Raw genomic sequence first — 17,077 nt, 5'->3', positions numbered from 1 at the left:
TGCCTTGACCTGGTGATCCCTTTAGGTATTTAAATACCCTGTGAGTTGTTGTTAGGTGCTCAAGTCTAAGATTGTACATAAATGGTGACAATACCTGGACTGCATAAGACATATCTAGCATGCTGAAGGTGAGATGAAATAATTTTCCAACTAATTTCCTGTAGTTTGTTGGATTAGCTAGTCTTTCTTTATCTTGAGCTTTGAGTAATTTGTGATTGTAGTCAATAGGGGTCGAGACTATTTTAGCACATAATAAACCATGCTCCTCCAAGAGATCTAAGGTGTATTTCCTTTGACATATGGAAATGCCCTCAGAAGATCTTACTATTTCTAACCCCAAAAGAATTCGACTACTTTAAGATCCTTGAGTTTGAAGTGTGAACTCAAAAACTATTCCACATCAGCTGCAGCCAATGCTAAAGTGTTGCCAATCAATATGTCATTTACATAAAGTAGTCAAGCAATGAAATCATGATTATTTATCTTCATAGTGAACAAAGAATAGTCTGCAATAGATTGGTGAAAACCATATTGCAAAAGTAATGAGGTAATCTTGGCGTTCCATTGCCTGAAGGCCCACTTGAGTCCATACAGTAATTTATGGAGTTTATAACCAAACTTTGAACCTTTTGGATACTCCCCCTGGATTGCATACCTTGGTGGTAGTTCCATAAATACTTTTTTTTTTCCAAATCACCATTTTAAAAAGCATTATTCACATCTAATTTTGTCAAGTTCTAATTGGAAGCTACTGCTAAGGCAAAAAATACTCTAACAGTTGTCTACTTAGCAACTGGACTAAAGGTCTCTTGATAATCAAATCTTGTAATCTGACTATAGCCCTTAGCAACCAAATGTGCTTTATACTATTCAACTTGTCCATCAACATTTAACTTCATTTTGTAAACCCATTTGCACCCTATGACATGGGAATTTGAAGGCTTAGGTACTATGCTCCATGTGCCATTATCATGTAAAGCCTTTAGCTTAACAACCATGACCTCTATGCAATGTGAATAATTAGCAACTTGATGGTAAGTGTAAAGTTCAAAAGTATGTGATAAAGATGTGGTAAATGTTTTGTGTGCAGATGATTGATGTTGAGCAAATAAGTACTTTGTGATGGCATGTCAACATAATAAGCATCCAGATATTTGGGAGTATGTTTAGGCCTTAAGCTTTTTCTATTTTTGTAAATTATTACTTGCATCATGTAAATTTTAAATGTTTTCACTATCAGCAGCATTATTTTCACTGTTAATAGCATTAGGCAAACAAACTGTATTAGAGGAATTGGGTGAAAAATGGTCTAAATTTGAAGTTAAAGGTGTTTCTGAAGTTGAAATAGGTTTAAGGGAATGAAACTCAGTAGATGAAGGCTCTTGGTATGAATAATTTGAGAAATTTGAATGAAAATCATCCAAATATATGGTATACATACCAAGTGTTTGATGAAATGAATCAGATTGTATAGTATACTATTTAAATTGAAATGGAAATATTCCTTTATGAAAGACAACATTTCTTGAAATTATGATTCTTATTTCACAGTGATCATATACCGTATAACCTTTATGTTATTAAGATACCTTAAGAATATACGTTTGGTGCCCTTTTGGTTTAGTTTCTTCTTATGCTGTGATAAAGTAAATACAAAACACAAGCTCCCAAACACTCTAAAATGGTCATATGCAGGTGGTTTGTTATGCAACAACTCAAATGCAGATTTGTTTTAAGTAATTTGGTTAGAACACTATTAATGATATGCACGGCAGTCAGTATTGCATCTCCAAAAATGAATAGGAAAATTGGATTGAGACATTAGGGCCCCTTGCCACCATTGGGATATGTTGATGCTTATGTTCAACAACTTCATTTTGTTGAGGTATCTCAACACAAGAGAGTTGATGAACAATACCAGTTTTTGCAAAAAAAAAAAAAAAAATCACTTAATTTGACCTCTAAGCCATCATGTAACCTGATGCATTTGATTGAAAGATCAAATTGTTTTTGAACATAGATATTAAAAGATGGTATGATTGATAAAACATCTGATTTACTTCTCATGAGAAAGACCCACGTAAAACAATTAGAAAATATCTTTGATTACACAAGGTAAGAGTCTCATAAGGATTCCAAATGTCTACATGTATTAACTCAACGACAATTGTTGTGCTTTAAGTTTGAGTTGGAAAGGATAACTTTCTTTGCTTAGCTATTAATATTGGATAGATTAAAGATGAAAAAACTCAAAATTATAGAGATAAGTTGAGTACTAGATTGAAGAAAGCTTGAGCAGGAGAAAAGGAAAACAAGTTTGGAAACAAAGAATGAGCAAATATCACCATTTTAAGTAAAGTAAAGACGGTTAAGGAGCAAAGCACATTGTTTAATAAAACAAAGAAAGGCTGGCCATATGAATAATAAACATAATGTTTCAATAAAAAGCTTTTAAATTTCTATTATGTTAGTTAAAACTGTAATTATGAAGTTTTCTCTTTCTTACTTTACTTTTTAAACACTTGTATATGTACAACTATTTTGAGCTTTGTTTCAATGAGAAAAATCTTAACATTTTTCTTAGCTTTTTGCGACAATTTATCTTTTTCTTTGCCTTAATTCTTATCATGGTATTAGAGCAGAGAGATATACAAATAGGCCATCAACGTACTTCTTTCAATGCCTAGAGAATGTTCATCAACTATTAACAAAGTACATTCATTTTGAGTAGTTGATTCTTACTTTCTAGCTTTTATATCATCACCCAAGTTCTTTAAATCCTCATTAATATTATCTCTTGTTCTTTACCTTTCATTGTCTTTCATTAGCTGGTAAATCATGGTTGAAAATGTTGAATCTAGAACCCAAGCTAGTACACAAACTAACACATAGATTGCCTAGATTTCACTAATAGCATATCCTCAATCACTCTATTATTTACATCACATAGATAACCCAAGCTCAGTTCTTGTTAATCTCAAGCTGAATAAATTATATAGCATGGAGTAAGTCTGTTCTCTTAGTATTGTCCATCAGAAATAAGCCTAGTTTCATCAATGGTCCATACCCAAACCAGCAATCACGGATCCTCTTTATTTACTTTAGGCTCGATGCAATAATTTGATAGTAGCTTGGCTGTTAGATTCAATTTTTCAACCTATAGATTAAACTATTTTCTTCGTGGACTTAGCACGAGAAATTTGGAACACATTGAGGCAAAATTTTGCCCAACCTGATTATACTAGGATATGCAACTTACAATATACTCTAAGAAATGTGAGCCAAGGTACTAAGATAGTTGAATCATAGTTCATTGAGTTAAAAGAAATATGGGAGGAGTTGAAAAGCTACAGACTTTTGTCATATTGTAAGTGTGGAAATTACAACCCTAATTGCTTCAAGAAATATATAGACCAATATAAAAAAGACATGGTCTTCAGGTTCCTTAATGGATTAAATGAGTCCTTTTCAACTATTAGGTCACATATCAAACTGATGGACCCTATTCCAACCTTAAATAAAGTGTATAGTCTTGTGCTGAGGGAAGAAACACAAAAGAACCTATCAATTCAAGCATAACCAATTTTAGAATCTTCTGCCATGTTAGTTACAATCGATATAAAATAGAAACTGAGAAAGGAAATAATTTGCAACCAATGTGGAAATAAGGGACATTTTAAGGACAAATGTTACAAACTCATTGGGTTTCCAAAAAACCTTAAATTCACAAAAGTTAAACCAAACTTTCAAAACAGGAAAATTGTAGTTAACAATGTGGCCAATGTGTGTGATGCATTAGGATTAGAGGACTGTAAAGTTGAATAGAATGAGGAGATAGCTGGAGCTAGTTCCATGTCTCAAATATCTATCATAAAGAAGTAGGTCAATAAGCTAATAGAGCTATTAAATGAAAATGGCATACGCAACAATGATGGTAAGGGTATTTCATAAACCATTCAGTAAGGGGATCATTCACTAGTTAATTTACCCTATGTAGGTATTCTTTTAGGTCACTCTTCTTTCAATACATCAAATGCCTACTAAATTTAAAAATGCAAATATTCACTTGATAAGACAAAGTCATTGGATTATAGATTCTAGTGCCACTAATCATATATGTTATTCCTTAGATAGTTTTATACATGTTAAGGCCATCAAAGATTGTTTTGTTCAGTTGCCTAATGATAGAAAAGCCTTTATTTCTCATGTAGAAGTGGTTAAATTGAGTTCAACACTAGAAAATGTTCTCTGTGTACCAAGTTTCAAATTCAATTTCATTTTTGCATGTGGGTCAACTTACCAAGACTAAGAAAACTTATGTTCTCTTTACTGATATGTATTGTACTGTTCAAGACATCTCTCATGAATAGTGATTGGAGTTGCTAGGGCCTTCTCATGACTATTCTTGATGCAAGAAAACTCAAGTGACCAGGATCTTTTAAAGTTCTGTTTTGACAAACTCATCAAATTTCCTTTTACTTCCTTTGTTAATGCTTGTAATATAGTAGATGAATGTTTTGATTTTTTGTATTTTAAACTAGGACATGCTTCATTGGAAAGGATAAATGTTATTCAAAAACAATTTTCAAATGTTAAATTTTCGAATGATTTGCTTTGTGAAATCTGTTCAATAACTTCTATTAATTATTTATTTAATTAATTAATATAATTTATCATTTTAAAAATATAATGATGTCAATTTTTTTTGTTTATTATTGAGCTTAGAACTACCATGGAAAACAAAAAAAAAGCAATAATCAATAGGTAATCATTTTCATAAAATAGAAAAAGAAAAAAAAAAGATGAACCTTTTTGCGTGTTGAATTTTTTAAATGCCGATAAAGGGCCCCGTATGATCGTCAGAGGGTTTGGGCTTAGAAAAAGGGTCAAAGAAGGCCCATAAAAATGTCAGAGGGCTTGGGCTGTTTTGGCCTGTTCATTTTTCTTTTGAACCCCAATTTTGAACTTTATCTTACTTTCTGTATGAATAGTGATATCGCCAAAGGGCTCAACTTGCAAGCAGTGGGCTTCTTTTTGGACCCAATTATAAAATCTGAGGGTCAAGAATGACCTTGCATAATATACGAATATTGTTACTAAATTTCAAAAAAGGAAAAAAAAAAGGTTGGGATGGGGGGGAACAATCTACTAAATAAAAAGAGATTCTCTTGGTGAAAAAATGGCCATTGGTCCGGAAAGAATATCTACTATAATTCAGCCACTGTTGGGGCACATTTAAGTGGTTAATTAGTTAGTAGAATTGTCATGGACCATTGCTGTCAGCTTCAAGTTGATGTGATGACTATCCACGAAGTTTTGTCATTTTGTACAACATCCAAAAAGCAAATTCGAAGATTAGGGAGGGAATCTCAACACATGGCCAAGGAATATATCATGTTTCCATTGCAAAATGGAATACTTAATAGCATTTTAGATCCTAATAAACCTGCCAAGCATGTCAACATATTTCCCATTTGAAAGCAACTATTTTCTTTAATTTTATTGCGGAATAAACCTGTCACCCACAAGCGTGAGGAATCCATCTTATCCCGGAAGGACAATGGTCCTACCACCCACAAGCCATGGGCATCTTGCCTTTAATTCTTCTATATGTAGCCATATCGGCTAAATCTCTATTTCTAATATCTTAGCCTAAAATTACAAGATCATTAAGCATGAAGCCTCAAAGCCTCTCCGGTGACAATTCTCTGGTCGGTGAATCAGAGAAAAGGATCTGGCCGGAAAGGTTGAAGCAAATGTGTCAGGCGGCCATGGATGCCATGGATCCAAGTGTGGTTCAAAGAGGGTATAGGATTCCGATTGCCAAAGTAGTGGAGAGACGAAGTTGGAGGTGCTCAACCGAAGACCCCATTAGAACCATGATGTTCTTGGGTTCTTGGAGCCACACCTAGCAAAGGTTTGGCTCTCTGTTGAGTGGCAGGTGTTTGATGAAATTATCGTAAACTATTTGTGCTTTATTATTTATTACATTGCTAGACCAAAAACATCAGGACAGTCGACACCAACTGCAGATTACTTGCTCATTTGGTTGATGAAACATATGTATGATTGGTAGAAGTAATAATAATGTCGAATTATGTAATTAGTCTTTATATTTTATTAAAGGGGTGGATTTAGTATTTATATAATAATTTGTAAAAATTGAGTTATGTTTTTTTAAATTGACAATATTAGTTCAAAATGTTAAAATGTTTTTGTTATATATATTGATATGATATTTGATTGTATTGATGTGATATTTTTTTACTAATGTTACATCGAAGCTAATGTCATAGTAACGATGAAATGACATTTCATGAATGATACAATAATAGTAAACATTGATGTAAAATTTATATCAGTGGATATATGAAATTATCTAATATAAGTTAATGGTTTTAAACAATATTGAAAAAAATATATTAAAAATATAAATAGATTTATGAGATTTATGAATAAAGTGTTGTGAGATAAAAAAGAATTGAATTTTTATACTCCATAATTTAAAATAAAAAAAGAATATTGTGAAATAAATAAATAATGTCATATCATCATTAGCACACCATCATATTTAATACCACATCAGTAAAAAAAATATCATACCAATATAAATATTAAAAATTTTTTAATATTGTTAACAATTGAGCTAATAATGTTAATTTTAGAAAGTATAAGGATTTTGATAAAGTACAATGACTAATTTCATAACTTAACCTAATAATAAAAAAAGGGAGATAAACTATATTGTTAATTATGTTTAGTATGACAAAGAAATGAAGTGACTTAATTATACTCTTGGTGTCCTCAAATTATTTTGCAAATTCTTATTCTTTTGAGAAGAAAAGAAATGGAGAGGAGAGAAGGAATTTTTATTTCAATTCTAGTGCTATATATCTATAAAATTCTTAACAAAAGAAAATGTCAAGGCCCTATCTTAAAAAAGTATTAATTTTCTCGACGATGGTTATGTGAAAATTTAACCTTAGTAATCTTATTGTTCTAAGTTCCGCAGAAAAACATGATTGCAAAATAGCAAATTCCTATGCAAAAGCCCTAAATGCGTCCCTTAAGATGAGCATAGTTTCATTATTTGGAGATTGATCAAATTGAATTTAAGGGCTTACTAAATTTCAATACCATGTGAATTTAGGTTATCTTTTTACGCAAAAGAATAGCGTCAGATATCAGATTACGTGCTTTCCAACAACCCATCTTCTGGCCCAAAAAAGAATCCAAGGTCCACCCAACTTTGCTATCCTTAAAATTTCCAAAGAGTTGGAGAGCGGGCGGGCGGGCGGGCGGGTCATCCTCCAGCCCGAGAGACAATCCAAAATGCCAAGTGTCAGCAGCTGCCGCACCTTAACCCGAGTGCCTGCGTTGAAGTGGCTGCAACTCTTCTACGAATCGTCGTCTCCGTGCCAATCATACACCGCTCTTCTCCTCCGCAGTCTATCACCCAAATGGCTTCGTCATCTGATGACAAAGCCACCATTATCGACGGCAAAGCCATCGCTCAAACTATCAGATCCGAAATCGCCGACGAGGTGCGCCACCTCTCCCAAAAATACGGCAAGGTAAGTTACCTCCCTGATTCCCCTTTTTCCTCATTTCACTATAAACTATTAGTGTTTGATTTTGATTTGGCAAAGGATCAATCGTTCCATACCATTTATGGGTAGATTGGGAAATTTGATATTCTTCTAACCAGGTGCCAGGCCTAGCCGTGGTAATTGTTGGGAGCAGAAAAGATTCTCAAAGCTATGTGGGCATGAAAAGAAAAGCGTGTGCTGAAGTTGGGATTAAGTCTTTTGATGTGGACCTCCCGGAGGAAGTACCCGAAGCCGAGTTGATCAGCAAGGTTCACGAGTTGAATGCAAATCCGGATGTACATGGTTGGTTAATGTTTCCAGCTTTATATTAACGAAGATTATGGAACCTGGAGATTACTTTTAAATTTCATGAATAAAGAAAAAGCAGCATGTTTTATAGCTGGGAAGTGTAAAAATCTTAGCGTTCATTATAGCTCAATTGTTTATATGGAGGTTTCCATTCTTTGTTTTTAATTTTTATTTTTGTTACATTAATAGGTATATTGGTTCAGCTCCCCTTACCAAAGCATATAAATGAAGAGAAAGTTTTGAGTGCAATTAGCCTTGGGAAAGATGTGGATGGTTTTCATCCTCTGAATATTGGCAAACTTGCAATGAAAGGCCGAGAACCCCTTTTCCGGCCTTGTACTCCCAAGGCAATATTCCCATGCTTTCCAATTTGTTCTAATGATTTGTCTAATACTTTTGCTAAGATGTTTTTCCTTTTCCCCTCTTTTTTCTTCAGGGATGCCTTGAACTGCTAGCACGCAGTGGTATAAGCATAAAGGGAAAAAATGCTGTTGTTGTCGGTCGAAGTAACATAGTTGGATTGCCTGTTTCATTGCTGCTGCTGAAGGCAGATGCTACTGTTATCATTGTTCATTCACGTACACCAGATCCGGAAAGGCTAATTCGTGAAGCTGACATTATAATTGCTGCAGCAGGACAGGCTATGATGGTAACTATATATCTTTGCCTTTTAACTGCACTAACCTTATGCTGCTCTAGCCTAGCATATTTCATCCTTGTTTTTGCTTCTTCCAAAAAGTTTTAGCAGTCAGGTTTAGGTACAACTTGATTGTGCTAAGTAAGGTGTTGGTCCTGTTGGATTATGACATGATTGTGAAATACAAGAAAATACTTTACCTGAAGGGATACACAACCTCAAATGTGCATAATATGACCCTGCTTGAATGTATTCATCTTGAAAGAAAAGGAAAAAGGAAGAGACCTTAATGTTGTCTAGTTTGCTGCAGATCAGAGAATTGATCCTCAATTTCTCTGTTTAGGTCTTCATCAGTTATGTTATTTTGAGTTGCTTGTAGAATAATGCTACTTTGGTTGTTTTGTACAGTTCATGGTTTGTACAATTTTAATTTTCCTATTTAACTTTCAGATCAAAGGCAGTTGGATCAAACCTGGTGCTGCAGTTATTGATGTTGGGACTAATGCTGTTGATGACCCAAGTAAGAAGTCAGGATATAGGTTAGTGGGAGATGTGGATTTCCACGAAGCATGTAAGGTGGCTGGATGGATAACTCCTGTTCCTGGTGGTGTGGGCCCAATGACCGTTGCAATGCTGCTCAGGAATACGTTAGATGGAGCAAAGCGTGTGATTGAGCAGTGACTGGTGAGGTTCTCTCATCTCATTGTTGTGTACTTCATAATAAGATTTGCTCAGTTTGAACCTCTGAGCCAGATCTCTGATTTCATAGGAAAAAAAAAAAATCTTATTGCTAGTATAGAGGTATCGTTGTCTCCCTGCCATGCTTGAAGTGTGGTATATTTGTTATTTATTGCCAAATTCTGAAAACAAGTTGAAATGCAATGTCAAGTACTTTACAGAGCAGGTTTCATATGGTTTTACTTTAGGTTTTTGCCGAAATGGTTTGTCTTTCATTGTAGTTATTAAGTTAGATTAAAGTATAGTGAACATATTCATCAAAAAAGCAGTACTTGCGTGTCGGGGGTCATTCTTTTACTAACAAGTTCAGGCCTCACAATAGCCTATTATGTGAATATTATTATACTTATTATCCCAATATGCTGAAAGACCTTTGGAATCATGCTCAACTTCAAGCAGCCTTAAAAGAATTACGTAATGCATGTCTGCAGCCCGACAGAAAGCCAATTACCTGGAAAATAAATCTGCGTTTTTTCTATACTTTTTAGTTAACTGAGTTGGCCTTAATCGGACCTTCTGTACAATCGTATTTAAGCTACTTTAAGACTTAGGATTTATCTATATCATGTTTAACCATAGTCACCATTTCTTTCTATAATATGTTAAGCTTTTCGTGACATAAGTTTATTTGCTCCACCATAATTATATCTATCTCAAGTCTCAGCTTAAAGCAGTTTTTTATATGAGCTTTTGTTGAAATCTAGTCGCCTATGCTTGGGAGGAGTACTTGAAGCAATTTCAACATGAAATCTAGTAGCCATGCGATTTCTAGTAAAGATATAAAAGGGAAGGATGAAGAGAACTCGATATGATAAGGAAGGATGTTAGAGAAGCCAGGGGAGCAATGGCCAACCCTACCCTCCACCTGCGTCCAATAACCATAGATCTACTTGTTGTACTATTTGAAAACGTGAGCAAACGTTATCCTCAACGTACATGCAATTAACGTGGCGTAATGTCTAATTCTTTACCTCTCTTTAGCATGCATATATATATATGACAAGTAGTCTATCAAAGGAACAAACCTTTCCCTCATCAACTCATTTGGAATCTAGTACAAGCTGGTTTGATTAATTAAATCAAATAGAATGGTTAGTCAGTGCTGCTTGCACGCCTCCCCTGCTGCTTCTTACATTGGAATCCATCAAGGTTATGGGGCAAATTCCTACTAAATGCAGACCAATCGCAGAGGCCGATGTAGAGTGAATGCAATTAGCTCTCAACTTCCTGCTCTTGGAGGCAGAATTTTTCTCATTCAAATTCAAAGTAAAGCAAAACAAATTTTAGAGCAAAATTGGTTTCTTTTTTTAATCTTTTCAAGCACGTAAGTTTTTCTTCGTTTTGTAATTTCTTGTCTGATTTTTTTTATTTTTTCAAAAAAATTTGAATTTCTCGTATTGAATTTTTCTTACTTATTGCCCATTTTTTATGATTTCATTGATTTAGATGTTCTATTTCCTTCTCATGTTCAGAGCTCCATCTTCAAGTTATTCAAGATGAGGCTATTCCCAATATTGAGGTTGTTCCCAACATAGAGGTTATTCTTGTCGTTGAAGTCGCACTTGATGTTGAAGTTGATACGAGAGCTATTCTTAATATTGTCATTGATACTGTTGGAGCAACTTTGAATATTGAGGTTGTTCTTAATGTTGTAGTTGTTACTCATGATGCTAAAGTTACTCCGATTAATTTTTGTGTTTTTCCCTTCTCAGTGCCAGCACACAAAAATGCCAATAATGATTCTAGTACTCAAGTAGCATGTAATGAACAAAGTGGTAAGAAAGTCGACTTTCATAGTTTTCAAATTTCTTTAGAATAAGTGGAATACTTAGAGCAAATTTTCAATGTAGAAGGAGAATTTTGGAGTACCTTTTTTGTGAAGAACATGGATGTCATTTGTTTAATGATGGAAGTGTTGAGTAGAGCTCTAGTCATTTTCCATGCTCTATTAATGAGTACTTCATCAGAGGAATTGCAACAGATGTTACAAGATTTTATGATGCTTGTAACATTGGATTCAAAATTGACTGCCTTAGTAATTGTAAATCTAAAGCCAAAGCTTTTCTCAACAAATCTTTTTTGGAAAAAGAGTTATAAGTCATTGCAACAAAAATAGTTTTACTGAGAAAGCGTGAAGCCAAAGTGCAAGAACAATTAGATATCTTTGCCAATATTAAGAATAGTAACTCTTCTCTATGGAGTATATAGTTGGCTAAGCTTTTGTTTCTCTTATACTTTTTTTGAAAACTCATTTGAGCTAGTAGTTTGCTATTAGTATATCATATCTTTTTTTTTCTTTTTGCAATAATAATAATATCATATGCATATTGCGTACTTTTTCCTATTTCGCATTATTGTATGTGGTCAAAAGGGAATTCTCAACTTTACATTAAGAAGATTAACTCTAACCTGATGTGAAGGAGATTAATTCAACCTTTAAAATAATTAAGCATAATAATTGCGATCAATTGTGAGTAATAGGCTATGGATAAGAAATGAGCGATAAAGTTTGCGACTAATAGCATAACATCATAACAATCAAATTATGAGTGGTAAAGTTAGTGATTGGAATATGAATGATAAATGATGGCCAAAGAATGAGCGATAAAGCTTGCGACCAATAGAAAAATAACATTGCAGCTAAAATATGAGTGGTAAAGCTTGTGGTTGAACTAAGAGCAATGAACAATGGTAAAAGAATGAGCAATAAAGTTTGCAACCAATAATATAATATAATTACAATCAAAATATAAACGATAAAGCTAGTAGCTGAATATGAATTTTTTTTTAAATGTTAAATTGCAATTCATAAAGCAACAAAGGGTCAAAGTCATAGAAATAGCATACATGAGCTGGAAGCGAGTTGTTTCGAACCTTATTATTCTCAATCAGTAATTCTCTTACTTGCACCTTTTTGTGGAATATTCTACAAAAGCTTCTACATTTAAGAAGTGATAATGGAACTGTCAATCTATTCCGATAACACAAATTTTTTAGTAAGATTTTACTTAATGCAATCACTTCTCCCTAGTGGAGTCACAAAAATGTAAAAAAGGTTCTTGTAATAGGGAGAGGAAGCATTACAAACAAGTAAAAGGATATGTCGGAGGCGACGAAGAGGAAGATTAACTTTGAAGTCAGTTAATCGAATTAACTAACTTTGAAATAAGTATATAAGGGCTTTTATTATATGTATACACTCACAAAGTTTTTTTATAGATATATATGAATGAAGGGTTAGATTTAATCATCAAGAAGGATTTTCTTACATGTATTAATTGACACATTTTTTCTATACTTGTGTGTGTGTGTGTATATATAAATATATATATATATATATGAATAAATGATTTAGATTTAATCATTGAAAAATAAAAAATAAAATACACTTCATTTAGATATTAATATTATTAAATATTTATATAAATAAAATCATACAAAAATTAATGTAAAATTAAAGAAAAATATAATGAAAACTATACATTAACCTTAAGTTATGAATATAACCTATTATATTAACTTATATTTATATTAAGTTATTAATATATTATACTATATGTAGTATATTTAGTAACATACAATATGTAGTCTATACTATATAGAGTATAGGCTATAGTAACTTATTTTTGATAAATTATTAATAAACTATAGTAGTATAGTATAACATATCTTATATTAATAATTAACTATATTATAATATAAAACAATATATTATGTATATATGTAGTATACTTATCAATATACTAATTAGTTAACAACAATTTACTATTATATATAATAATGTCCTTTTATATAGCATATATATTATATGGCTTCTTTGTATACTTATATACTATATAAGTATATATTAACTATCTATAGTAATATATTAATACACTATACATAGTATACTAATTAATCAATGTATAGTATAACAAGTATATTATATACTATACTTATTAATATATACTAATTAGTCAAAAACTATATATTAACAATATACTATATTATTATATTAGGAAATTTGTAAATAATAATGTAATATGTAGTAACATAAAGTATATTATTAAATAAATTAAAAAAAAGATAAAAAAAATTAGTTAAATTAGTTAAAACCGATTTATCTTACTAAAGTACGTTAAAGTCTTAAGCCAGTTTGGTTCAACTAATTTTTTAAGAAAAGTCGGTTAAGTCCATTAATGATATTCTTTGTTAATTGCATGCTCATCCTTAACTAGCGACAATTGAGCACTAACAATACCGACAAAAATTGATGAAAATTGCTAACAAAATAATCCGTCGATTAAACAAAAGTGGGCATGAATAGTAAAATGACGAAAAGTTTGCCAACAAAAGTTATGGATGATAATGTGGTTAGTTGCTTAAAATATTTGTTACCGATGGATTGTTTGCTGGAACCACAAACGAGAATTTCGTCGATAAGCCAAATTTAAACCCTTGAACGGATCATTTTCCCCCTCATCGACGAGAATTTCTGTCAGTACACCATGGCTTGGGGAAGAAGGAGAGGGGAGCTATGAGCCCTCTCAATTAATAAAACCCCTCAAGCGGTTCTTTTTCCCCTATTTTTCTATTTTCTTTTCTCTTATCCTCTCTACCTTTCTTGTCACCCCACCCCATACTCGACCTCCACCAGCAAATGTGTCGATTGAAGTGCACTAGAGCACTGCCGACAGCAAACCTAGACCCTCCACTAGTTGCTTGTTATTTCTCCCACTATTTGATTGCTCGATCCCTCTGCCCGTTTGATTCCCTAACCTCCGGTCGATGTCTTGCTCTTCATTGTTGCTCTAGTCGGTAAGATTTATCTAGTACATATTTGAAGCTTATTCTTGTATTTTAAAGTTATTTATTGGAGTATGAATATTTTTAAGTCTAGCCATATAGTTATCAAACTTTGGTGAGTTGGTAACAAATATAAGCTGTTGTTGCCCCCATTGTGTGGGCTCTTGTTGGGAATTTATGAAATTGTTGCTACCCAAATATTGTAGATTTTCTGGTTAATATGTGAAATTGTAGTTGCTGTTTGTGAGAAATTATTATTATTATTTGATTTTTTTTGTTGAAAAATCTATTGTTGTTTTGAATAATTTGTTTTGATGAAAAATCTAAAAATAATTTAAATAATTATTAGTAATTATGCAAAATAATTTATGGTTTAGTTGTTAATCAATTGGAAAAATATTTTGGTTAATTAAGCATTTAACTAAATTAGTAATAGCATTTAATTTAAAATATATTTAAATTAATTAAGGTGTTAACAGTGACGAATCTAGGATCCTGTATTAGGGATGGCTAAAGAGCAATCAAGGTTATGGTTGGGTCAATGATTTGATTCGGAACAAAAAAAATTAATCACTTTTAAAAAAAATTAAATTATAACATAAAATTTTGTTAACTATTTAAATATAAGTTTTAAACCCTAAGAAAAAAAAGTAAAATAGAAAAAAGAAAAAAAACTAAATCTATAAGGAAAAAAAATAAAATATAAAAAAAGAAATAAAAACTAAATCTATGTCAATAGTGTTGGCAATCTCTTTCTCAAATAATTTTAGAAAAAATAAAAAAAAAAGGGAAAACAAGTTTTAAATCCCAAGAAAAAACGAAAAGGAAAAAAGGGAGCAAATAATTGTAAAAAAGGAAAAAAGAGAAAAAAATAATTTTAAAATTTAGGCTTAAAAGGTATTGAACCTAGGTCCTTTAAAATTTAGCTAAATAGACTTATAACTATTCCAAACTAATATATTTTATTTGTTTAAGGGTGGCAAAGCTATACATTCGCTATTTTATAGACATAAAAACAAAAAAAAATTAAAAACTGCCACTCTTTTACTTCCGTCACTAGGTGTTAATGAGCTAATTAAATAATTTAGTTAACAAAGAATTATGTAATGTATTATAAGTAATTAAGAAATAACTTAACAAAATAATATTAGATAATATTTTATGTATTTAAATTAATTAAGGGTTTAGGGAAATAATTACTTAATTTAACTAATTATGAATAATTTTGTATTGGTAATTAAGCAATTAACAAAATTAGTAATATTATATGATTTTAAAAATTTAAATAAATTAAAATGTTAATTAATGAGTTAATTAAATAATTTATTTAATTAAGTAATATAATTTGTTGTAGGTATAAAGCAATTACATGTGTTATAAGTTAGATTTTATTGTTCATTGATATTTATGTTAACATTTGCTAACGTATAATTTAATTATATAATTAAATTTAACGTTTAGTTATATAAATTAGTTAACTAAATTAGTAATATTATTTAATTTTAAAAATATTTAGGGTTTAGTGTTATAAGTAATTAAGCAATTAATTAAATAAGAAATATTATCTAATATTATATTTATTTCATGTATTCCTCTGGCTTTTGATAGATTAAAGTTCTGTATGATGAAGAGGTGATTAAGTGACCTGGTTTATAATTGAAAGTTATGTGATACGTATGAGTTCATTTTTCTTCTCAAATTAAAACTTAAATTAACAATTTAAGCTTTGATTTTAATATTAGAGTAGTGCACCGAAAAAGCTAAAATTATATGACTTCTTATAGTGGCCAGATAGATGAGCATCATAGTAGCCTCATTAACTTCATGTCTTTGGTCATTATAGGAAGCCATAACTTTGGATTTTACAAACTGCTTCTCTAATATTAAAGCTAAAGTTTATATTGTTAATCTAAGTTTTAATTTGAAAAAAAATTTGTCAAGGGAATTATTGATGAAAATTTTTGTCGGTAATATTGACGAAGAATACTGACAAATTTCTCTCATTATCAACTGAAAATCGACTGACAGATTGGATCCATTACCAACCGAATTATCATGGGTAAGTTACAAACGAAATATTCTGTCATCGATGGATTTTTCATTGCCGACCACGTTATTGCTAACAGAATTCTGACAAAAATTTTCATTATAATTTTTGTTAATAATGTTACATATTGATAAAATCTTTACTATTATCAACTGAAATTTTCGTCGGTGATGCCTTGTGTTTTTTATAGTGGAAGCATTTTTGGAGATGGCAATAGTAACCCTTTGCAAGTACCTATATATTATCTTGATCATAAGGCTCTTGCTTCTTGTGTTAAGCACTTTTTGTTACTTTAAAGTACCTCAAAGTCAATACCATTCTAGTTTGCTTCTACGTTATTTTTCTTAGGTAATAAATGTCTAATAAAAAGATCAACTTATTAGCTTGATTCGATTTTATATATCTTTAACACTAATTGTTCATGTAAAATAACAAAAAGTGTTGAGGTAGAGACAAACATTATAAAATAAATATAAGCATAGTACTATAATAGTTTGTTTCAAGATAAACATATTAGCATACAAAGGAAAAAAAATAAAAACAAATTAAGAATAAATGTAAGCCAATTACTATGACAAGTAGAGGAAGGACTTCCTTTTACGGAGTAATTTACACCCACAACTATATCTAGAAAAATAAAATTTGAACAATTTGGGATTTACCTAGATTTAACAACTTTAAAGTGTAAAGAAAGAATTTCACTCATCCATCCCTGGCTTGCCAGCAAAGCTAGGTTGAACGCATCAATCTCTAAAACCTAGTCCACCCTGTGACTTTGGCGTACACAATAGCTCTCACTTTTTCCAATGAATTTTCCTACCCTCAGAATTATCTCCCCACCAAAACCTAGCTAAAATCATAATCATCTCATAAAGACAAGTCTTTGGTAGACAAAAACAGTGCATATAGTAAGTTGGGATTGCTTGAGCAACTGATTCAGTTGAGATTTCTTTGACTGCCTTGGATAACATC

The 17,077-nt window shown here is 31.5% G+C and overlaps 1 protein-coding gene across 4 annotated transcripts; it reads left to right on the top strand.

Moving 5' to 3' along the window:
* Nucleotides 1-7,356: 7,356 nt before the first annotated feature.
* Nucleotides 7,357-10,972, top strand: LOC110413543 (Amino acid dehydrogenase family protein). 4 transcript variants are annotated; one of them, XR_002444941.2, is made up of 7 exons: nt 7,357-7,574; nt 7,709-7,892; nt 8,088-8,245; nt 8,335-8,547; nt 8,986-9,219; nt 9,978-10,183; nt 10,746-10,972. XR_002444941.2 is itself a non-coding variant. In XM_021424397.2 (6 exons), the coding sequence occupies exons 1-5, from the start codon at nt 7,461-7,463 to the stop codon at nt 9,214-9,216; spliced, it is 900 nt and encodes a 299-aa protein (XP_021280072.1). In that variant the 5' UTR covers nt 7,357-7,460; the 3' UTR covers nt 9,217-9,219; nt 10,746-10,972. The 4 variants fall into 4 exon arrangements, 3 of the variants coding, with proteins under 3 accessions (XP_021280072.1, XP_021280073.1, XP_021280071.1); XM_021424397.2 differs by lacking the exon at nt 9,978-10,183; XM_021424398.2 differs by lacking the exon at nt 10,746-10,972 and having other exon boundaries at nt 9,978-10,646.
* The last annotated feature ends 6,105 nt before the right edge of the window (nt 10,973-17,077 follow it).

Source organism: Theobroma umbraticum, unplaced genomic scaffold, assembly GCF_002168275.2.
Source record: "Theobroma umbraticum cultivar Fairchild unplaced genomic scaffold, ASM216827v3 scaffold_4.1, whole genome shotgun sequence".
In the NCBI taxonomy this organism is placed as follows: Eukaryota; Viridiplantae; Streptophyta; class Magnoliopsida; order Malvales; family Malvaceae; genus Theobroma; species Theobroma umbraticum.
Note: the sequence above shows the minus strand (reverse complement) of the source record. Positions and strands in the feature narration are given on the sequence as shown.